Genomic DNA, 25,985 nt, shown 5'->3' on the forward strand with positions numbered 1-25,985 from the left:
GCACCTACGTTTCCCTGCCAGAATGAGTTTTAAGGATTGCAATTTATGCTAATAGGCAGAAATGAGTATTTAAGCTGAAGTCTGGGACATTTCAGTAGGACAGCGTGTTCTGCCTTTCGGCCACATTGTTGCTATTGGTCCAAGATTGCTATTCTACGGCAGTACTTAATACGTGCCTGCTAATATACGCCGGTTAATTGCCAGCTCTGCGAGTTTGATTCTGTGCAGCTTCTGCTGGTTAATTAAATTTAACATTAGATTAGTTTAATATTTTTATTTTGAATTAGAGCCCAAGTAGAGGCTTCTTGTACGTTCAAGAGGTTCCATCTCTAAACATATTTAAAAATAAAAGCATATTTTAACCCTTCTTTAGATTTGTTACTTAACCCTTTGAGGGGCGGTATATAAAATAATTTAAATTGTGGTATTTTGAATGAATTGTAACTTATAGACCCTTAGAACACAAAATTGAAACTTTAAAAAAATCTAGAGTGAAATCCTGAATTTTGAGGGTCGGTATATATTTTATACCGATGCCCCCTCTACGACATTTTTTTTTCCCCAGGTAGCTGCCAATTGTGAATTTTTCCCTCCCCTCCATCTGTTTTTGCGAACTTTTGATGTGCATCTATACAGATGGGTGCTTGAGTACAGTTATGTAAGTCTGAAGGCAAAAAACTTTTAAAATTTCGCTTGAAATTTACCATTAGAAAATAAAATTTGATTTTCCCACTTTCATGATGCCACTCAACTGAATATACTTATGTCAAATACGGGTAAAACGATTTTTAAAGTGATTTAAATTCAATATTATTATTTTAGGAAAAAGTTTAGCAAATTTACATGCATTGCTGCACAGAAACCGTATCATGCTGTAATTGAGCTAGTATAATGTTACAAGGAGAAGTTACTCAAGCGAAAAATTTTACAAAAATTAAAAATTAAACAATACGACTCAGCTGAAAAATTATGTTGCGTTTTTGAAGTTATTATATTTTATGCTTTAGATAATATATGAAATATGAAAAGCGTATGCTTCAGGCTATGATAGCAAGAATCGCCATCCCTACACACACTTTCAATTACCAGGCACGGTAAGGGGCCCTTTTTAATTTTTTGTAAATATAGGTTGTAATATATCATTTTGTTCAAGAAGAAAAGCTGTTAAACGATTTTATTATTTGATACACCTCAAAGCTTTTATTTCAATCAAAACTTTAAAAACTCAAATATTTGCCACTTTTCCCCCCTTCCAAAGATAAATGTTTTGCATCTAAAACTGGCCTTAGAAATATTTCCCTCAATTCACCAGCTGTTACTAAACCACGTACTTGTATCCTAATCTTTTTCCAAGGGGAAAATTTTTCTTGTATTCCTTAGTCTCTCATCTGAAATTAATAAAGACCTAAAGAATAAAAGCATGCTTTCAAATCTGCAGTTTTTCTACTGCACTAAGAAATGGACCTAAAGTGGATTTCAATTTCCCATACTTTTAGAGCTTTCCCTTTGTGTGATGTCAGGGGCGTAGCTAGAGGGGGGCAAGGGGGCATCTGTCCCCGGTCGCAGAATCCAAGTGGCGCCAAACTGATGTTACGACATTTTAGAATTAAATGTTTTCCATCCTTGGCAAGCAGTAGGGGGCGCGAAATCTTCAGTTGTCCCCGGGCGCTGAAAACCCTAGCTACGACTCTGTTTGATGTTATCACAGTTCCTTTGTGAAGATGGCATGACCCCTGTGTGACAAATTTGTTGTCCGTCACCTGTCATTTTCGACTGCATTCTAAGATTTTGGAAAACACGAAAAAAATGGGTGTGTTTGAAGGCTAACAATGCCACATTTAACCTTTACAGCTGTGTAACATTTTTTGACGCCAGATGAGTCTTTCTCATGGGAAAGGGTGGAGTGCTGAAATTAAAATTTTAGCTAAACAGAGACGAATGAGAAACTCGAGTATTGTAAACAAGGAATATACTAATAAACTTGTATTCAAACTAATATACTTGATTCAGTATGAAACTAATATACTTGTATTCAGTCCTAGGACAGGGTCAGTAAACTTTCCATACACCCATGAACATAATACTGAATCCTAAATAACTTGTAAATTAATCATAAGCAAATTATTGCGTCATAAACTATTATAATGCAACGAAATTCTGTCATCTCACAGAGTAGAGAAGAAGAAGCCTAGTGCTGCCATCTATTGGCAAGATACCCTCAGTAGGAGACCGGTATTAAAAACGTATACATAATCTTCTTTTAATTTTCAGTTTTAATTGAAATGCAGTAAATATAAAAGGTTCAGCACGTGTGCGTCATATATTTGAAGATTGTGAATTCTTTCCTAACTTCCAATGGAATTTATGAATATTCAAAATCAAAAGAAAACAGTAGAAACTTATGATTACAGCTTTTGGTGTAAAAAAATTAGCTATTTTAAGGAGGTTAAAAAATTGATAAACATCCGGTATATATAAGACTCGTATATCGGTGCCCTTCAAAGGGTTAAGGGGTTATCACATCTAGCGATGGTCCCAGCTAGACACAATTTTTCTGAGAAAGGAGATTCTGGTAGCACTGGTTTAAACAGGAGGATTCCTAAAAAAAAGCAGCTCCGCTGGAAGCGAAATCCCGCCTAGCTACGGGAACTATGTCCCTTGAAACTTCGCCGAAACTGTTCCGTCTGCGGCTCTATCCCGGGTAGAGATCAACCAATCAGACGAAGCTTCTGAAGGATCACGTGATCCCAATCTGAGAGATAATCGATTACTATTTGGCGTTCAAGTCTGTTTAGTAAGTACACTCATGTCCATAAATTAAGGATAATGCAAAATCAGGCAAAGGAATCAGGCAAAACAAATTTGACTTATTTATAAAGCTTATTTATTAAATAAAAGGTAAAGAGCAAAAAAAGATGCTATATGTTCGATATTATTAAAACAAATTAGCGATTTTTTCTCCCTGGAGCAAATTACAAAAAAACCTATTTACAAAAAACCAATATTACATGGTTGGTATGATTGTTAATACATTGTACGTCTCCCAGACGATGCAATACAGTCCGTACAACGCCTAGGCATGCTGAGTATCAAATTATTGATCTGATCTTGGAGGATATTACACCACTCAAAAAGCAATGCTCTCCGAAGTTCCGGTAGACATACTCGTCGGCCAAGCATATCCCCCACGTGCTCTACTGGATTCAAATCCGGTGAGAATGCTGGCCAGTCCATACGGGTGATATCCTCCGATTGAAGGCATTCGCTTACGATGTTTGCACGGTGAGGACGGGCGTTGTCATCCATAAACACAAACTGTGCGCCCATGGCGCCCCGAAACAAACGTACATGTTGTTCCAGAATGACGTCCCGATAGATTTGGCTTGTCATGGTTCGAATTTGAACATGCAGGTCAGTTCTGGAACCCAGAATAATTCCACCCCAAACGAGCACTCCTGCACCACTGTAACGGTGTCGTTCAATGATGTTTTCTTGGTGGTAACGGGTACCTGGAGCTCTCCATATGAAAGTCCGGCGAGAATCAGACTGCAAGCTAAACTTGGTCTCGTCGGAAAACATCACACAAGCCCACTGTTGCCGTGTCCACAATACATGCTCTCTCCTCCAGCTAACCGCAGTCGACAGTGAGTTGCAGTAAGTGGAACGCATCTGACAGGTCTACGAGCATATAGACCAATCTGCCCTAAGCGTCTGTACACGGTCTGCCTTGAAATTGTCGTACCAGTGGCTGAAGAGAGCTGACGAGACAGGTCTGAGGCTGTGCTCTGTCTTAACTGCCAAATACCGGTCCTCATTCGGCGTTGTAAATCCGAGGCGACCTGTGCTGTAACGTCTACTCACACTACCATCATCTTGAAATCGTTGCTAAAGCTTGGAGATGACACTCTGGGCAAATCCAATTTCGTCTGATACTTCCAGTTGGGTACGCCCACATTCCAGACGGCCGACAATTCTACCACGTAAAAAATCATCCAAATGCGTCCTTTGTGTCATAACTATTCGGTTATTGCACTGAAATGCTTATAAAGCGCCTGCGAACAATTTTACTTCTTTACCTGTATTCCTTATATATCACTCTTTTACACTCTCGTCATTGTGACGTACTATCGGTGTCATCTGGTTACTTCCTGAAATTTGCATATGATTCTTGAAGATGTGTGTAGTGATTTTACAGGTGATATATTTATTTTAGAGTTCGATTTCCGCGTGACTCCGAATTATCCTTAATTTATGGACATGAGTGTAAAAAAGGTAACTTAGCTACGTAGGTTTCGTAGAAATGTGCGGGTTCTGAGAAATGTTCCTTGCGATGTGATAGAGACTTTATGCTACAAAAACTCAGCGAATAGTCGCTACATAGTTCTTCAATATTCTAGCTTCTAAGGAACTCTATTTCAGCTAGGATACATTTCAGTCACATACGCAGCACTGGAATAAGATTGGTATAGTTTGATGATTCTGTGAAAAGTGTGTTAGGTAGGGAAGGCAAAATTTGATGTTGCTTAATGAAAGTGATTTTAAGTTACAAAGTCACCAGACCATAAGCGATAGTTTCCAAAAACGTGCACTTCTTGATTTAAAGGTTCACGAATAATTCAATTGTGCAACAAATTTCAAAAAAGTTTCAGGAAAAAATTTAATGTAAGTGATCTTATCAACTAAACAGGAATAGTGCTTGGATTAAAAATTTACGATGATTTGTTTGAGATCAAAGAACGAATTAGAAACATTATATTACAGTCAGGGCAGGTTTAGGAGCCCGAACACCCTAAGAAGAAATATTTTAAGAAAAGAACTTCTCTTTCTTTTGTCAAAATATTTATAATTTTATCTCTTCCCCCCTTCTCTAGAGCTTCTGTAGAGCATCGCATTTTCGAAACCATATGCCAGCACTTTCGTCTTTAAAATTACGTTTTCTGGATTTTCGTTGGCTTTAGCCTTAATGTAGTAATCGAACCCGAATGTATGAAGTCTCGACTTGACATTAAATATCATAGTTTTCTAATAAGATTAATCTTTGGTAATCACGGTTTCTGCAGATAATAAGCATTACGTTCCTAATTCTTTTTCTTCTTCTTTTCTCGAGGGACGTCTACAGAAAACTCCTGTTCTATAGCTCTTGGTAAAAGAAATAGCTTTTTAAAAACATCGTGTCCGTCGTAAAAAAACCAACCAATAGCGACTCGAACAAAAGAAACTGATCTCCGTAAAACTGTATAATCTTCTAGTGTGTTTCGGAATCATAAACTGGTAGACCTGCTGAAAGACGAGATAGCGAATTCTCGCTAGATCTTGAAAGACAGATGGCTGCAAAAGAAGGTTTTAATAATCTTTTTATTTTAACTAAATTAAACAAAAACTCATTCCCTCGGTGCTCACAATTAACCACCACTTGTGGCTAAGTAACTTGAACAGAAAATAAGATGTACAATCACAATAAAGATTAGCTACATGACTGGCTTCTTCTTTATCTAAACCGCTAACTCGGCTGCACACAGCAAAGCCGAACCTAGAATATCAATATAATCTAAAGAAAGTGGCTAGCACCAACTATTCAACTACAAGGTTACTAAATCAACCACGCGGCATACATTCAGAGCTAACTCTCCTCCCGCGAAAACTTGAAACTGCTGCTTAAATAAACTAAATATAATTCGTTAGAAAAAATTAGGTCTTTACAAAGCTTCGCAGTAAAACGTGGGGGGTCCCAACACATATTAATACACTTGAAATGTGTACTCGGAAGCAATGGTAAGGCGGAAAAAATAATGTGTGGCAGCTTTTGACATAAATTGTGCTGCATAATTAAAGTTACTAGTTATTTTATATAATTTCTGAGTTGTTTCGTGATTATTTTCAAACTTTTGAAAGTTTTGTTTTTTTTAATTTAAAATGTTTTTTTATTTATACACAATTATTTGCCTTTTCCGATTTTTGAAAAAAGTTAAAAAAAAAAAAAAAAAAAAAAAAAAAAAAAAAATTAGTATTTGATATTTGTTTTTATAAGATAAACTGTGATAAAGAGCTTTTTAAAATTTTCATAGCTATCACTGCTCAGTATACTGGGATGAAGCATTGCCTGATGGTTTTTTCATCCCAACATTACTCTGCCGAAGCAGAGTCAGGATTAAAAACGGTTCTCCACACCCGATATACATAGAAATTATGGCTGATGTATGTTTTTTTTAAATACGACCAACACACAAAGAATTGCATAAAGTGTTCTCCATGAAAAACTTCTAAGAAGTCTGGCTTAAAGTTACGAAAGAGGAAAAATCACGAAAATATCCATTCAGCCAATGCATCAGCCAGGACTAAAACCCGGGTTGAACCCGGGTTCAACGGTCTTAAACACTAGGTCGTTGATGGGAAAATGTTTAATAAAAGCTAATATTTAAATATGAGGCTGAGAACTAGTATTTTCTTCATTCTCTATATTATAAAAAATAATTTGGTAAAATCCTAGTATACGGTGCAGCCTTGGCGCGATTTTGAAAATTATCGCCCAAACCCAAAAATTACCAAAAGAACATCTATGTATATATAGTGATAGTATACTATACACTATATACTATCACTATATACATAGTATATACTACGTATAACTATATATATTCTTTGAATACCCGTTTACTATTCATCGTATATGTCCCGTTTTTATTGCTCATCATAAAAGTCGCCAAAAGTAGCCAATCCCGTGTGCACCGGATACTAGGATTAAACCAATAAGGTAATGTTATGGAAATGAATTTGCTTATTTTGAAAGCTGAATCATCATTTAAAATTAAACGAGTAATATCAGCTTTCTATTTCGGTATTAAAATTATTTAAAAATTTAAATAATAAATTTAAAAAGACATAAAATTTAAAAAGATAAATGGTAATTTTAAAAGTAATAAATTGGTAATAAATAGATAAAAATGACAAATTGAAAAAACAATGGCTTATAGATTTGGCAACGTAATTAAACTAATAGATTTCATTAGGAAGCACTTCCGCAGAGAACCCGGTAAATGTAAACATCGCCAACTTTGGCGATAATAGTTCTAACTTGGTAACCCTTCGGATTTATCCCATTCGCTTGTTCAAAGTTTGCAACCATTCCTCTTGCGTTTATTTTGTTGAATTAAGACTTTCGTTGTTCGCATTTGCAGATTTATATTATTCTTCTCTTATTTATTATTATTTTTTCTGAATTTTTTAACAACGAATAGATAGAAATATTTTCGTAGACAGATGCCAGTTCTCGGTTCGGGATGAAAGGAGGGGTGAATGCTAATTTGTAACACGGCTGTTCACGTTGTGTTCTTAATTATTAACAGCTCTAAGAACCATGAATTATTCGCGATAGTAGATGACTTCTGTAAATAGAACAACTTAATCTATTATTTTATTATATATATGATAATGTATATTTTCTTCTTTTAATGCAGTTATTATTATATCCATTTTATATAAAACCTTAGTGTATGGAAAACATTTCTTTTAATTGCATTGTTGCGTGCGTATGGGTTCCTAATAGATAGAATGCAGAAGTCCGATAATAGATTAATAAAATTTATTCTTATCAGATGAAATATATCAGAACTGTGGAATTTTCCTCAGAGATATTCGTACAAGTGTTCACCATATCAAGCAGTAATAATCAGCAGTTAATTCAAGCTACTGGTGTTTGTGTATTTAATTATGGCAAAGCACACTAGGGCTATCTGCCTAAGGGGAAGGATGCCTTTCGTGGAGGACTTTCTAAGGGAAACTCAATTCAAGCAACTGAAAATGTTAAAATAGAACGCAATGTACAACGAATTTATGCAGAAAACTAATCCGCTCTCAAGCTGAAATTCGCAACAATAGCAGTAGCAGCTAACTAAAGAAGTTAGCTGATATATCTTTCTATTTATTTAAATATTGTTCAAGCGGCTGCGCGAGATACCCACTGCCTCCCTCCCCAAGGATTGCACGTCTCGGGCAGTAAAATCCCTGGACAGAAAGCCATTCTTACAACTAAGGCATTAATGCAATAATAAGCATTACAATACAATAACAAGCAACATAAGCAATAATTACAGTAAGTAACATAAAACAAATCAATAAATGAGTGCACAAATTTAAAAACAAAAAGGACCATGGTCTTAAACTTGTATTCATTTGATGGAAAAACGAAATCGAAACTTTAGAACATTTCATAATTTAAATAAGTGCTTATTTTGGTCTTAAAGAAACATCGATTTTTTTTATATAACTTCCATACTTGTTGGCAACATATTACTTATTTTTTTGCATGAAAGTAATCTAACAAGTTTTTTAAAGAAATAAAGCTTACTCAACGCTTATCATAGAACACTCCAAGTAACAACGTTTTTAACTCAATTCTTTGTTGTTACACAGCGAGTCTTAATATTACATTATGTTGCCAATTAGAAACTCTTAATAATTATATAAAACATTAATCATCAGTCTTTTAACGTGGGTATTGATGGAAAAACGAAATCGAAACTTTCAGTCAGAGCCTTTTATAATTTAAATAAATGCTTATTTTGGCCTTAAAGAAACATATTTATTTTTGTATAACTTCCATACTTGTTTGCAACATATTACTTATTTTTTTGACATAAAAATAATCTAACAAGTTTTTTAAAGAAATAAGGCTTACTCAACGCTCCAAGTAACAACGTTTCTAACTCAACTTCTTGTTGCCACACAGCGAGTCTTAATAAACTAGGCAAAAACATCACAGTGTGTTGCCAATTAGAAAATCTTAATAATTATATAAAAACATTAAATTATGTTCCACTACAAACTATTTACGTTATATACACTACGTACTATGGTCATAATAAGAAGCTAGCTGTCGCAATGAACAACTTTGGGTTAGAATTCCACGACTTACGGATCCGAGTTACGACGTCGTTCAGCCTCTTTAAGACCGTCTAAGGAACCAGGACAGAGTCCTTTCCATCAAATCGGATTCCATAACCACACCTTGTCTCCTTCGTTGAATCAATGTTCTGTAGCTCATGTATCGTACCGGGTGTTCATCTTGTCTGTCGGCAGGTTGACTCGCTCTCGTGCAAAATTGTGCATCACTTTAAACCGGGCCTGGAGATCCTCAGGCTATAAAAGGGCATCCGGGGGGCGACGAAACAAGAGATAACAAGGTAGACGAAGGTCACGACCGAAGAGCATCTGAGATGAGGAATAGCTGGCAATCCCATGGGCAGTAAAAACAGAGGTAACTTCCTTGGCCCAGTCCTGTTGGTTTTTGGAAACCACCAACTAGAGGTTATTAAGGATAGTTCCATTAAACCTCTCTACCATACTGTCTGACTGGGGATTTAGAGTTGTCATTTGAGTTTTGTCAACGCAGAGTAGCTTACACAGTTCTTTAATTACAGCTGATGCAAAATTTCTTTCTTGATCCGAATGTAATTGAAGAGGCACTCCGAAACTGGAAATTCAGTTATCTCTGCTATCGTGACAGCCTCTTGATCAGGAATAGAATATGCTTCAGGACACTTGCTGAAATAATCTATGAACCCGAGGATGTATTTGTTGCCATCAGTAGTTCGTGGCAGAAGTTTCAGGATATCAAAGGCGATACGTTCAAAATGTGCTCTAAAATTGTATCAGGTCAGCTTGCCATTAATTTCAGGAAGAGGGTAGCTGTCTTTCTTCGTAACCTCGTTTAACCGGCGATAGTCAACGCAAAATCTACACTGGTGGACAAAATTAAGGCCACAAGACATTAATTAACATAAATTAAAGCCGGCGAGGCCACAAGACAGTTGTGTAGCTGTAGACATCCTCTGGCGCTTGGCAGAAAGTACCAAATACCGGTCGTCACTGGTCGTTGGGGCCCTCAGGCGACCTTGTTCTGGTCTTTAGGGTGCTGTACCGCTAAATTTAAACTGATTCTACAAATTAGAGATGACGCTTGGTGTTACATCCAGTTCTCTTGCAATCCGAGCTTTGGATTGTCTGCCTCAAGCCTACGCATGATTATCCATCATGTAACTTTGTCTAAGCGATGATGTGTACTCATTTCACCTAATAAACAACAAAAAAGAGCAAAACTATTCAAGAAAGATAATAAAAATCACTACTGTGTTGCAGAATGGAATGAGCTGAACAGCTGGACACAGAATTTTATACCTCTTGCTGGAGTAGCGAAGCACACAGGAGCATATAAATTTATCTTAGCGACACAGTGATATTATGTGGCAATCAATAGTCAAGGTTTTGTCTGGTATTTTAGGGGGAATGTGGGAAAATGTTTTCCATCTCTTAATTTTTTCCACTAGTATAGTTGAACCGTCCTTCTTCAGGACGATGGGAGATGCCCATGGACTTGCTGAAGGCTCTTGCATGTTCTTTAGAAGTTTTTCTACCTTTCTCTGTTTGGCAATCGGCAGACGTCTCCGATGTTGCTTAATTGGTGGATGAACCCCGATATCGATTCTATGATGTGTAAAACTGGTTCGACCCACTGCAGAAGACAAGGAAACATCTTGAAATTCCTGAATGACACGTTCGGTAGCATTCCTCTCTTTACCATTTAATTGCGTTTTCTACAATAACTCCGATGTAATGCTCTCTGAAGACACGGATTCTGGAGTGTTACTGTTTCGTTTAACGCTGGTCACTGGAGTACATGCTGCAACATTTGACCTTTCTTAATAACTCTCGCCTGGTCAGTTACATTGGCAACTCTCCCCGAGATAAAAGTCCTCGGTAGGTCGACGAGCGCTGAAACTATTAGTACTCCTTTTGGGCTATTAGAGTTCTTGTGATATTCCATGACGCTATAGGGAAAGTTTCTATTTTCGGCTATGGATCCAGGAAGTAGAAATTCTGTTTTTGCTGGTATTGTGATATCGTCTTAAGTTATGATTTCGTGGATAGATTTAACATCTTCATCATTAATCCAGAATAAGACTATGTCCTCAGAGGTAGAATGCAATTCGTTATTTTTAAAGTCAAAGGAAAAATTGTATGTTGTATGTCAGGCGCCAAGTCTCAGAATGTACATACAAATTTAAGTTATTCGCTCCTTTTCATTCTCACATTCTCATTTTCATGCGGTTCATACCATAGCGAATTTCAGGCGTTCGCTTATTCGATTCGTTAGAATTGGGGGGGGGGGTTACTGCTTGACATTATTTACCAGCGCTTTTCTAACGAACTAACTCTTTAGTTTTTACTGCAAAAATGTGTTCTATACATTCAGAACTATGTCATAAATCTAAAGTTTAGAGCTTGATTCTATATCTTTCCTGTGCTGCAGATTTTTCTAAAAAGAAACTCACAAATATTGGGTCATATAAAAAGTCTCTGCGGTGTTTTTCCACTAGATGGTGTTTATGCCTATATATCCGGCAATACCCACCCGATTGTCTCATAAGAAAGGTGACATTCAGCTTCCATTGTTTGCGAAAATATTTTTTTAATTCGTCGCTCGTGTAGAAAGTTATATGGATTTGAAAATGAGTGAAATATCTTAAGAAATACACTATGTAATGCTTTTTTACTGAAAAAAAAAAGGTAAAAACGCTGCCAAAAAAATGCCAAAAATTTTTTGAAAGAATGCTGCGAGTGAACGAAGGACCTAAGAGTGGTTTGCTCGATTCCCTTCAGGAAATTTCGATGTCAAAGATGCACCTCGCTCTGATCAGCCAGTCACTGAAAACGTCGATGAAATTTTGCAACTGGTGGAGCAAGACCGGCACGCAAGCTGTCAGGAAATAGCGGAGGCACTAAACATCAACCACATGATAGTTTGGAATCATTTGAAAAGAACAGATGACAAAAAGAAGCTCGATGTTTGGGTGCCACATGAATTAACGCAAAGAAATTTGATTGGCCGAATTACCATCAGTGAAATGCTACTGAAACGCAACGAAATCGGACCATTTTTGATGCGAATCATTACGGACGATGAAAACTGGGTGAAATACGAGAATATCAAACCGCAAGCGATAATGGTCAAAAGCCAGTGATCCTCCACAAAGGACTTCAAAGCCTGGATTGCCGCCAAATAAATTTATGTTGTGTATGTGGTGGGATTGGAAAGGAATTCTCCATTATGAGCTGCTGCAACCAAGCGAAACCATCACAGGCCCTGTACTGTACACAATTCGACCGTTTGGTAAGAAGCAACCCAGAAAGAGCGACCACAATTGGTCAACAGATAAGGAGTTGTGTTCCATTATGACAATGCGTGGCCACACACATCTTTGATGACTCGGAACAAATTGACGGAACTTGGTTGGGAAATTTTGATGCAGCCACCGTATAGGCCGAACTTTGCTCCGTCTGACTACCATTTGTTTAGGTTTCTGCAAAACTTTCTTGATGGAAAAAAATTGGCCGACCGAAGCGCCGTTGAAAATCACTTGGTCAAGTTTTTTGATAATAAACCACGAAAGTTCTACCCCGATATAAATTATGCAGCTACTCGAAAAATGGCAAAAGGTCATAGATAATAATGGTCAATATGTACTTGATTAAAATTGAATTTCAATAAAGAAAATTATTATTCAAAAATGTACCAAAAAATCACAGAGACTTTTTATATGGCCCAACAGTTTGTTACTTACCAGCTAGATTGACAATATGATTACTGCAATTTCTAAGTTGCAGTATTGTACTCTTGACAATGATGACAGGTGCAAAAAATGGAGGATCCATTTAAATACCCTGATATCAAAATTTTTTGCCGTCCACCGAAAGACAGAGTTAATCAGGTCAGTTATATGGGAGGTAGTGCTAAGTCATAGGCTCACGTTATGTTAATTATAATTGTCGTAAAATCCAGTGACATCTTAATACCTGCTGCCTCTGCTAAGACGATATTCTGAACTTGACTTAGAGCAAGGCCAACTTATGCAGTATAAGTTGACCTTGCTTTAAGTTAAATATTTCTTCCGCATTGCATTAGTTACAGATTGCGTAAAACAAAGTTCTTAGGATTCTAACTAATACCCGTTTTATGTTAAACTTCTGCATGATAAGCTAAAAATTGTCTGAGTTGCAAATATCATACATAAGTACAAAGAACAATTTTTCAGCTAGACGTCGAGAAATTTTTCCTATTTCACTGATATACGAAGTTATTACTAAGCTACTTTTCATCGGTCTGTTTGAAACACACTAATCGAAAAAGCAAAATTTCGCAACCTTAGTGATTGGACGACATTTCATGGTATTTCGTGTACATTCACATAGACATATCTAGATATATAGCTCCTTAGAATAAAAAATATTTGTCGAATACTTACAAGAAAAAATCAATTATTAAATCAAAATTCTTTTAGAGAAGAAAACATCTCTATTCAAAATTTCTATGACTCTGAAGAAAGCTGGTATTAACTACATTTTTAAAATTTCTCATATATAGTGATATGATAATCATTACTTAAACCTTAATCGGAGGTAATAGTTGGATGGCTACGATAAGAAATTTAATGTAAATATTGCAAAGATTTTGTTTCTTTTCTCTTTCAATTATTAAATATTCTTTCTTTCTTCTATCTTATCTATTTATTACTGGCAAATTTTCTTGCTTTTACTAACAAAAATGGGGCTTTTTAGTTTCAAAGACATTACCCCGATTACATGAAGACTTTTATCTTTTATACCATATATTTTTATTTTTATTTCACGTTTACGCAACTTTCACATTTTTAGATTTTACAGAAGACAGCATCTTTTAAAGTTTTTTAACACCGCCATTTTGAAATTCGACGATCACCCTTTTCCCTGGTAATAATTTTTACAACCGCACCCACATCTGACATCCCCGCACACAAAGTTTAACAGGATAGTAGTTTTTGAACCTTTGGTTCCGGTATTGGACACTTTGAACCTTATGGCATATTGTTTCCAAAAACTACCATCTTCGGCTTCTTCAGAGCCACTATGAATTCTACAAGAAACTCAGTTAGGTCATCTGAAGAATTAAGTAAATTTTCGTTTGAAGGCCGTCATATGATTTCAGCAAGTTTGCGTTTTTTTAATTTTGTGTTTAATAGATTCTTTCAATTTTGTTTCTTTCAGGCTTTCCATTTTTTGCCGAAGTAGACTTTGCTTTGCTTTTATTATTTTATGCAGTCAGTCTCTATGAAAAATTATCCGCTTTCTTGGACCTAAAAGTGTAGTTAAGCATAATCGGGAGCCGCCCATTTTTAGAGTATTGTTTAAATGACTATTTCGTTTAAAGTATACTTGTATTGCGATCATCTTTATATTTGAATTTGAATTTCGGATTTGTATATAATATTTTTAGACCAATTTGGTTTTTTTCGAATGGTCATTTTACAATACTTTTTTTTTTTTTTGTGTGTGTGTGTGTAAATTTGGAACAATGTATGTCTTATTTTTATTTTTATTTTTTTTTTTTTCGAAGTGTTTCGAAGGCGCGTAGAGAAAATCCTGGTACATCTGAGATTCACTTTTTTCGGTTTCATTAGAGTTTTTATGCAATGTAAAATTGCTTCCTTTTTCCGTTTTTGATTTCAAATTTATCGAGAGAACGAAACACGTTTTCGAAGCATATTAATCAACTTTAATGAAGCTTTAATTAATTTTCACCTGATGAGTTCTGAATTGGAGTTTTAATAAAGGGAGATCTTATATACGTATATATTTTCCCTTTTGCATTTTTAGTTTTCAAAGTTTGTGCTACTATGATTATTTTTATTTTCTGTTTAACCTCTTTACAAGGATGCAATTATTAATATTGCTGAGGGATTACCTTGCTTTGACTCCAATTTATTTTTAACTTTAGATGCTTTAAGTTTAAACAATAGTCGCTTTATATACTCCAACATCAGCCACGCAACACAATGGTTTTGTTTCTGGGCGAGACTATTGTTATAGATGAAGGGTGGTCATAATGTAATGGCTCTTCGGCATTTATCGATTTGCAATGTAAAATAAACATTTAAAAAAGAATTCCATTACATATTCAACCCGAACTAAGCGATTAAAAACTAAATAATTAATAATTTGCATACACCACAAGCATGGCAGGTGGGGGAGGTACAAAATCAGTATAAACCAAAAATGAAAAATAAAATAGTATTGAAGGAGTTACAAGCAACAAGAATCAGCCTAATTCCCATAAATTCCCAAGACTAGTTCCGAAGGTTTAAGTGCAAATGAAGAAAGAGAAGATAGTGCTACCGCGATAACAATGTGAAGAATAAAATCATGCTACTAGCGCCATCTGATGACGAAAATGGAAAAACTATAAAATAATTTCTTTAAAGGTAAAGAATTGGAATTGGGATCATTAACTGGAACTTAAACATTTTTATAAATGTGAAGCTCCTCAACAAAATCTAACTCGCCATCGGAAAATGTTTTTTGAATAATTTTGGCTACACAAAAATGAAAACTGTGATTTTCTGACCAACAGTGTCAGGCAATTAGGGATTTATGTGTTTATTTTTTCCTAACGTATCCCTCACAATCCTTAGAGCAAAAGTTAAAGGCTCTCTTAGTCTGACCACTGTAAGTTAAACCATTGGCAAGGAATCGTGTTCATATCCGGAATTGAGTCTTTAAGTATCGAAGTGCGAATTTTATTGACAAAAGAGAAAACGACCAGAGAGTTGAAGTTCTGTAAAATACGTGCACTTATTTTGCACTTCTACAGCTGACGAAGTTCTTTATTTAAACCTTTGAAATAAGTCAGCAAATTTATGTAGATTACGCTGATTCTTGATGCTTTACCTCCTCTTTAATCGTTATTCGAAGTGTTACTTTAACTCAAAAATGAAATAATGAAGGTGTAATGAAAGAAATATATGAATCAGAAAATGAGAATGACACAAATTTATAAATTAAAATTTAAAATAACAACCAAACAATTTGTATTCTTATCAGTCCACCCCATACAGGTTGGATAAGAAACAGCAAAACTGCCGAATTTTCCAAGATTCCGCCCCCCAATATCACAAAATTCAAAAAATAGCATCAAAACCACTCATTTGATTAGAATAAAAAAAATATATTAAAAATAAAAGCATCTAAAAAAGCAATTAATCCAACAAATAACATATAAAAACAGCAAATACAGAGTAGAGCAACAGTCAGTTCTCAGAATTGTAACAATCTAGCTCAATTTAGGAAGTAACTATTATTTCAAATATTAAACATTTCTAAAAATTAATAACTTATAATAAAAATTGAATTAAAAAAAACAAGCAAGTTGGAAATCAATACAGTCAAAAATCGTTAATTCGGACACCCATAATCCGGACCTTAAAGCTAAAAACTTTCTGCGCATGCGCCGCGTTGACACATGCGCATAGGCGTTTATGCGTGCGCGTAAGACCTCTTACGACTGCGCATTTGCGTGTGCGCAAGCGCAGAATACGTTTTTGCGTGCGCGTTTTATGTATAACGAACGGTATAAGCTAAAATTATCTAATTATCTATTTCAGTTAATGTTGATGATTGCGTTGTTCCTTAATTTTCGAATTGGATCCGGCTTATTATTTTTTGCAGACTGTAAGAGCAATACTATAAAAGTAAACTTGAACTTTCGATTATGTCAAATAGAATTTCCGAATCTAGAGCTCCCAAAGGATCGTACAAAACGAAAGTATGTTTCAATGTCCATCAAACAAAAAGTGGAATTGCTGCAGAAAATGGATAAAGACATGAAGAATGTGACAGAGAGGTTAGTGAAAACGAAAAAGTTTCGATTGACAAGTTAGTCGGTATTCTCGGCACAGCAATTAACGGGACTTGAACAGCGGAACTTTGTAACTGAACAAAAAATTACGTCTGTTTATAGAATTAAAGAGAAAGTATTATCACATAAAACGAAGCAAATTAAACAACTTACATTGAAAGAAATGTTTAATAAAGTAAACAAATAAATATTAAGCTTTTTTTTGTAATTTTTGATACCCTTTAGATCATAATTGTTCTTTATTTCATAAATTAGGGTTTCATATTTTTAATTTTAGAATTTCTGCATGCCATCTTACGCGATTTAAAATGATGATCTATAATCCGGAATCGCCGAAGTCCCGACGAGTCCGGATTAACGACTTTTGACTGTAATAAATCCTTGCATTTTGAAGCAATGGGTTGAGTTAACCCTCACCTGGCATGTGCTTAGATAAATTATCAAAATCAAATGAAACTGTTGATTTAACGCTAAAAAAATTTTCTAAAAAAATTTTTAATTATTATTTCAAATATTAAAAATTTTCGAACATTAGTAAATTAAAATTTTAAATAAAAATTAAATTAGAAAAAAACTAGCCAGACAGAAATCAAAATAAATCGTTGTATTTTGAAGCAATGGGTTGAATGAACCTTCACCTAGCATGTGCATTGATGGATTATTAAAATCAAATGATGCTGTTAATTTAACACTAAAAAAATTTTTAAATCAACATTTTAATGTGGCAAAGCACAAAATATAATAATAGTAAATAGTTTACTATTATTCATTATTATAATTATTATTATTTATTTTTTACTAGGAGGCAGTAGCGGACCTACAGCTATTGAAGCCCGGGATAGGAATTTATCTGGGGTCCCTCATTAGAAAGATCCCAACACAAATACATAATTAACATTTACTTAATTAAAATTAAATAGCTAGAATGATTTGGAAAGAAAGAAAAAAAAAATCAATACTTTGGGGGGGGAGGGGAATGTTACATTTAGCAGACAAATATCTGCCATTTTTGATGATTTAAAAAAAGTTTTTTAATTTTTCTATCACTTTAAAAAAAAGGGGGGGGGGCTAAATCTTTGACTTTTGAAAACTTGTTCATAGCTTCATCAAAATTAATGTTTTTAGCTACTGCATTTTTGAGGGAAAGGACTGTCAAACCATTAAGTCTTACTTGGGCCATTGTTGATCAGAGATAACTTATTATCAATTTTGAAAAACTTCTCTCGCACAAAGCAACTGAAACACACATTGTCAAAAATGTTTTAGTGTCAAATATAAGTTATATATAAGTTATATAACTGACTCTTGGAAGAATTCTTGGACTGAATTTTGTGTCGACTTTAACATTTTTAATGCAGACCACTTTTTAGCTTTCTTTCTTTTCTTTCTGTGCCTCCCGCCTCAATACATTCCCGCTAAGAGAGTATATTTCAGAAACGAGAGATTTCAGTGAGCACTGGACAGTGATTAAATGTCTTTCCATATTACACTTTTTTAGCAATTGCTACTGTTGAAATGCATTATAAACATATACTTTTTCTTATGCTAAATGAAATAAAAAATTTCTTCCTTCTCAACATTAAAGTGATGTTGTCTGCTTCTTATTTCCTTTTTCCATGCCAGTACTGTTTACAAATTGAAAGGCAAATTCATGAAATAACAAGTTTAAGTATGGACAGAGGTTACGGATGTATAGCATAGCACACCCTGGTTGAACAGAGCACATGAGGATAACAGGGATAGGAAACAATTTATTGTATGCGAAATTAGATGTTTCTAGCAGTTGAAAATTAATTCATCTAGTCATTAATCTAGTCATGATCTAGATGTCTGAAATTCAGTTCTTGTCCAAAATTTAATTGTACAATTCAAATAATTGTTAAAATGGCAAAAAAAGATTTTTTAATTTGAATCCATTACAATAATGAGTGTTTGTATATCTAAATACCTAAAATTTAGATATCTGAACAGAAGGCACTTTAAAATTGTTTGGTAAGCAAAACTGCTGATCTTTTCCCTAAAGCACAGGTTTCGTGATGTGATCAAATGTCTCAAATAACTGTCAGAGAATATTTATCTAACTTTACTAAAAGAATCAAAATTTATTGAAGTATTTTTCTTTTAAGTAATCATCTGATAAAACAGCATTGCATCTTTGATTAATGAATCAGATTATATGTACAAGAAAATTTGCAACATTTTCATTTCAAACAAAGGTAAGAAAGCACAGTTTGGATAACTGCAAGCTTACTTACAATAATATGAAAAAATTTTACAATTTTTAGAAATTGAATAACAACAGCATAACATTTCAACAACACATAGTAATTTGAAATATTTTGTATATTCAATAACAGAGCTATAACCATTTTTGTATTAGACTAATTCAATGCAAAAAATAATTTCTAATGCTAACAAATGATTTTTTACAAAAATTACAAAATACAGGTAAATTTCATTTTATATATAAGCACCATGTATTTTAACACAAAAATAATCATGAACATTCATATATGACATTTTCTCTTGCAGAGATAACAAGTAAAATAAAAAATGAATCACACATTACACAGCAAAGATTTCAGTAACATTTTATGTAAATGACTCAACAAAGGCACTTAATTCGGTAATCGAGGAATGGTATAAGTAGCTTAATTGTCGAATGTTTCTTTATTTTAAACACTATGACTAGGCAGAAATTCACAAAGGGTAAAAAACAATTTCAAAGTATTATTTAAAAATCACAGATACATAACTGTAATTGGCACAAAATTTTGGTAAAAATTAAATTTACTCTACATCAAAAATATGTTTCAAGTAAAACATTAACACATTTCAATATATTAAGTACACAGATATAATTTTAAAACATTCATAAAATTCTAGCATATAACTTCAGAAGGAAAAATAATTATGATATGAATTGCTCTTCTCTTAAGAGACAAAAATTTTGAGTTTTTAAAAGCTTTTGCATAGTTTCAGAGTTCAAATGACCTGAACAAATAATTCTCTTCATTTTCTTAAATTATTTTCATGTATCTATATTGAAGCACTATATATTTCATTGTATTTACATATAAAATTAAATAATGCTGAAAAAAATAATTCCTAAATTTATCAGTTTTTAGTTTACATTTATTTGATTGCACTATAATTTTCTCACATAGCTATTATTAAAATATATTTTGTAGATGTAATACAACATTAAGGATTACATTTTTGCAAAATAATCGAAGCTAATCTAGATAGGTGCATATATCTGGCATTAACAGGTTAGCTAATATTAAAAATTTAGCCGGCTATGAAAATGTATTTATTTATATATAATAGAAAACGAATTATTTATTTAAATAAAATGAACAAGCTATTTCAGATATAACGATCAAAATTTAAATAGAATATCAGCTTTAGTGCAAAATACTTTATCAAAGTACTTTTAAATATGATGAAAATAAAAGTAATACTATATTTAATTATATATTACTCCCCTTCTTTAGCTTTTCAAGCTTTTTTTAAGATTATGACATTTTTTTAAAAAGTCACATAATTTTTTCCTTTCTCAAGACGTTTAGAAAGCCAGTTTCCCTAAATCTTAAAATGAATTCATCCACATAGTGGTTATAATCATCTTACTAACCGACTTGCTTATGGATTTTAGGTGCATGAGTTCTGATTAGTAAATTATTCATAGTGCAGAGCTTCAAGAAAACAGGAATACCTAACACTCTTGATGGTTTTGAAAGCTTTGCATGAGAGAAGATAGACTGAATAGCGACAAAGGAAATGGCGATGACCAGGGCATAGTTTAAACATTTTGCAGGTCAGTGCAATATCCATGTCTCGTGAATTATGCCATTCAATGCTTGCCTAAATTCTAAAAATTTCGCCAACCCTAAATCCCGCAATACAGGTTGCATTGTCTCTAGTGTTGGTCCTGGTAATGACTGCAGGCCATAGCAGATGACACAGTTCTAGCAGAGTAGTTCAACGAGTCATTGTGGAAGACAAAAAGAGTGGGCAAAATCCAGTAGAATAAATATACCTTATTAGACATTGTAATGTTAATATTACTATGTATTTTTAACATAGATTTATTTTAATAAATAATATTAGCATAGTTACCAGTAGTTTATCCATCAATACTTTCATTTGTTATGTTTTTATTATAACTGCATCTTTCAGAAGTTAAATTAGTTGTATAATTTCCCTTTCTCTGTTTTCGTATGATAAAAGTTACATACACGCCAGAACAGGCTGACTGTAATGTATCATATATTGATGCAAAACAAAATTAAATACAAATATTAACTGACTAAACAGTGTTTGAATCTTCATAAAAAGTTCTAAAATATCTACAGTAGATAAAGAAACTTCTGATCAAATTATGTTGCATATTACTATGGATGGGAAAATGGAATTTGCACAATTTAAGTTTCATGAATTTAATAAACTTCATTTATTGCTGGGAAACCTTTTCATTAGTATAGGCTAAACATTAGAAACTGGGAGATTCTGTGATCTACCATGAGATGTGATGAAAAACTGAAAGAGTTGGTAGTTATGAAAATGTGCAAAAGTGCATATTAAAACATTTAAAAACAAAAGGTAAATTGAAAATGAGTGATGTTATTTGGCATAATAAATTCTGATTACGAATATAAAAAGTAAGTATACAAGGAATACAGAGAACAGATCCTCTTTCAATTAATTTTGTTCAAATTTTAAATCTTTAATTCAAAATTAAAACAGAATTAATTCCATCTGGCATAAAATGCCTGGTGCATATAATGATTAGTTATACTGACTGCCAAAAATTAGGCACACAATGCAAATTAGCTATTTTTGAAACCATACGTAAATCTGAGTGTCTCGGATTCACCGTGGAAGTAGATGCAAATACTATATGTCCCAGTGAATCACGATTCACTAACTGAATGTATGTTAACAACACAATCATTGAAGATGTTAGCAATCAGAAAAGCTTGAGGAGATTCATTTAAATGCTGATTTGAATTTTTTGTAAGTTCTGAAGGATAATTTTTTATGATAGTCATGTTTCTGTGGCTGAAAGAGATGAATAGCAGACAGTCAGCACTAGGGTGCTATTAGATTCATTGAAGCAATACAGAAAAACAAATATGTCGCTTTTTTGATGATTCTGTAATTTTTTTAATGTGGAAACAATTTCAAACAAGTGAAACAGTTACCTTGCAGCTCGGTATATTGCCAAGCGGAATTGATGAGCAACTTCCTGAACTGATACATCCAGGGTTACAGTGTCTGCCAATATACAGTGGCTAGACTATATCTGCCAGTACTGTGTGTCATAGGCTTCACATGAAAGGACTACACCCAGTACAAAATATTTGCATTTTTTTTTAATGGCCCATCTAGATAGGAAAGGTTAAAGTAGACAATTGGACTGCCTCAGATTGGCAAAATATCCAGTTCATAGATGAGCCCAGATTTTCCCTGGAATAAGACATTAAGCTTGTAAGGGTCTGAAGAAAAAGAAGGCAAACAGAATCAGAACAAGAACATTACTGAAAACAACACATTCAGAAGTGGCACATCATGGTGTGGTACAGAATTTCCTATGGGATATCGCGTCCAATTGCACGACTTTACAGATGGTTCTGTGAGAGCTATGCAGTATCACGATGAAGGTCATACACCCTATTGTGAGACTACACTACAGTAATTAGTCCTGATTTTCTTCTTATGGATAATAATGCCCATCCTCATGGAGCCAACATCATTTAGGAGTATCTGGAGAATGACGAAATTTCTCATATGGAGTGGCCACTGTTCTCCCCCAAACTTAATCCCACTGAAAATGTTTAGGATGCCCATAGGCAGCTGTCTCTGTCCATTTACCTCCTTCATCCAGTATTATAGGGTTAAAACTGTCTTAATGGAGGAATATCTCCTTCATTCAGTCTTATAGGGTTGAAACTATCTTAATGGAGGAATGACCTGTGTTCACTTAGCATCTTGTTGATCACATCACCGAAAGCATAGGCTGTCACTGTAAAGCTTGTGTGAAGGTCTTGGGTGGTGACATACCTTATTGATGTACGTTTTGTTTCTTAATTTTAGCTTTCAACATTAGTATGTTAATGACTCAAATGTGACATCATTGTATAATTTTCGAAAATTAAATATTGTCTTCATCTTTGTATGTAATTTTTTTTTCTTTCATGCATAAACACATTCGCTGCCTTCAAATGCAATTTGGTGTTAATTAAAGCTTTATATTTCCATTTTTGTTGGTTTTACCATCACATGCTTAATTTTTAAAAGCCAGTTTCAGCTGTGCTTGGTTCATTAAAAAATAAAAGCTTCAGGTAAGAAGTTTACATTTATTAAAAGAAAGCATTAGCATGAAAGTTTCATAGCATAAAGTGTAATTATTGTTTAATATCTGATTTTATGAATGAAAATAAGGCTTTCCATTTTCACTAGATGCTTAGAAAAACATTAGTAAAAATCATTATTTCTTTTCTGGTACCATTTATGAAGTAAATTTATCTTTATCTTCAGAAAATTAACAATCAGTATGATATTAATGCATGACTAAAACAATTACTTTGTATAAATTAATTGATGATTTTAGATATGCAGTCTGCAAGATCACCTTTAACATCAATGTAGACATAGAATCCACTCAAGCATTCTTATGTTTTAAGTACCACTAAAAACAGTTTTATACTTACAGAAATCCATTCTTACACATCACTCATTATCACTCCTTACCAATATAAATTAAATTTTGCACTTAACGCCACTTATGGGTTTTTAAACAAAATGCTGAATTTCTTATTAATGATTACATTTGGCATTCATATTAATGATTGCATAAGTCAAAAGAGAAATTACTGCAATATTTATATGCAGAATTAATCCAGAGCACATAAATATTGTAACGAACTTGAACAATAGCTCAGATTAACATTCATTTAACTTGAAAACATTCTTTCACACAAAGTGAAAAATTAAAGAAGAAACAAATTGGTAATACATTAAATAATAAAATTAATATTATGGAAATCAAAATACAATCTACAATAATTATAACATCTATATTGAAGAAAATGAGTAAGTTAATTACCTAAACATCAATCATAAATTTACCACGAAAAAAAATACCCAATTATTAGATAAATACACACACATGATTTTGTTGAAACATAATATTCTCATTTATAAAAAAGTACAACCTCACACAATAACAAACTGATGAAGAGCTATGATTTAAAAAGAACATGAGCTATTTTAGTTGAAAAAAATACAATTTCTTAAATAACAAAAACACCATGAACACAAATTATGATTTAGTAAAACTCTGCTGAGATTTTTGTAGTTTCTTTTGCAGTTTTTTCTCCCTATACAATTGGTACTCTTTACAAGCATTGTTGGAATGCATTTCTAATATTATCTGAACTTTCTTCACGATGTCTTGAGCAGTTTGGGGATCTGTTTCAAAGACATATTTCTTGAATTCTGATCCATCCTGATGTACTATTAATTTGAAAATACATTTTCCTGGACCTAAAGTAAAATACAGAAATAATTATCAAAACTTTATAAATCAAGAATATTAAAGAGATACACAAATATTTACCATAAAATTTTAGCTGCAGTAAAAAATATTTCAAAAATAATTCCTGTATCATATGCATGTAGAATATTTTGCTATTTCTGAAGATTTAAGATTTGAAAAATGTAAACAAATAATTAAATTTAAGTAATCCATAACTAGGCATCCATAGAAAAAAGACCCTTTTGGTAAGGAGCAGCCTAACAATTCCTGCAATGCACACGACATAATGGCGTAAGGCACTTTTAGTTATATTAACATATTATTGTTAGATTCACCTAATTTAGAGTGTCTAGATTGTGATTTTATATACTTTTAAGCCATTTCCAAGTAAATACTAAAAACTAACTTTTGAAAGGAACTTTCAAGCAAATTTATTAAAAAAGAAAATATTTTCTTTTAGGTTTTAAGGCAGAGATTAAATTGTGCCAAAGCCCTAAATACAAGGCTCCGCACTTCTTTTATATAACTGAACAACAATTTCAGTAGAAATTTGATCTCGAAAATTTTATTTTTAGCAATAAAATTATATTAAAAAATCACTTATGAAATTTCAATTTATTTCTCTACATTTTATTCAATAACTTTAATCTTTAAAATTATTTTAATAAGTAATAATAAATTATATATTAATTAAATAACAATTATCAATTATATAATAATGAATAAACATTGATTATTAATATGAATTATATAGTTATTAATTAATTTGATAATCATTAACCATTTAAGTTTTAAATTATTAATGATTTTAATAGTCCTTTTATTTATTTATTTACTCTTGTTTCTCTTTCCTGAAGGTCTTCTATAGGGCTTTGGCACTTCTTCTTTTAGAAATTAAGCCCTGTTTTAAGGGGGTATATATGTGTTATATTTTGTTTAGGGCTATTTTACACAGTGATGAGTCATTCTTTTTAATAACAATATTTATTTTTACTTGAAAGAAATATAACCCAAACACATATTCTCATGGGGGGGACATTACTGGAGGCTGCTTCTCTTAATAACATTAACTCACAGATTGTGAAATGACTATTACATCTTTAGAATTGCATAATATAATTTACTTTTAAAATACTGCCAGAAAATTCAAAAGAAATATGATGCTCATGCTTAATACCTATTATGTTACATATTTACTGTAATTTTGTAAAATTTACATATAATTTTTTTTTTTTTTTACTTCGACAGCAAATAATGCTTAAGAAATTGTGGTTCACATATAATAAAGATTTATAACTCATTATAATTAATTCTTATTTTAATATTTAAAAACACAAAATATGATATAAATAGTATTTCTTTTAGTCTCACATCATCTTTTTGATTACTATTTACTGACTACCATTCCATTACTTGAAAAGAATTTACTTCCATTCCTTAAAACATAGCAAAGAAGAACAAGTACTTTCATGCTGAGCAAAATTCCCTTCATATTGACATTAATTTTATAAAAAATACTATATGCATTTTCAAAGACACTTGTTCATCTCAGAGATAAGAAAAATACTGTCCCAGATCTGACACCTGGAAAAAGAAAGAGCTAGAGAATGGTTTTTCAAAAATGCATGAATTTTCTCTAGAATTAATATAAATGAAAGAATGAATTTCGCTGAACATAAAAATTCAAGTTGGAATGTTTGGTACTCTATTAGACACCAT

The 25,985-nt window shown here is 33.1% G+C and overlaps 2 protein-coding genes across 18 annotated transcripts in view; both read right to left on the bottom strand.

Annotated features, from left to right (window-relative positions):
• LOC118185358 (LIM/homeobox protein LMX-1.2-like) overlaps positions 1-8,730 on the bottom strand; it is a 262,041-nt gene extending 253,311 nt beyond the window's left edge. The window contains exon 1 of one of the 2 annotated variants that reach the window (XM_085806712.1): positions 8,675-8,730. The gene's annotated coding sequence lies outside the window, so the exon portion shown is untranslated. Of the gene's footprint in view, positions 1-8,344; positions 8,422-8,674 lie in introns of those variants that run through there. The other variant, XM_085806713.1, reaches the window with a different exon arrangement.
• A 7,113-nt stretch (positions 8,731-15,843) lies between these two features.
• The window catches only part of Sin1 (SAPK-interacting protein 1), a 323,009-nt gene continuing 312,867 nt past the window's right edge, over positions 15,844-25,985 (bottom strand). For all 16 annotated transcript variants that reach the window (XM_085806729.1, XM_085806718.1, XM_085806726.1 and 13 more), the window contains one exon: positions 15,844-24,274. In XM_085806729.1, coding sequence (XP_085662855.1) covers positions 24,051-24,274 — 224 coding nt within the window. In that variant the 3' untranslated portion in view covers positions 15,844-24,050. The remainder of the gene's footprint in view (positions 24,275-25,985) is intronic.

This window comes from Stegodyphus dumicola, chromosome 12 (genome assembly GCF_044657685.1).
Source record: "Stegodyphus dumicola isolate Sdum_Otavi_A_Nest chromosome 12, ASM4465768v1".
Taxonomy (NCBI): Eukaryota; Metazoa; Arthropoda; class Arachnida; order Araneae; family Eresidae; genus Stegodyphus; species Stegodyphus dumicola.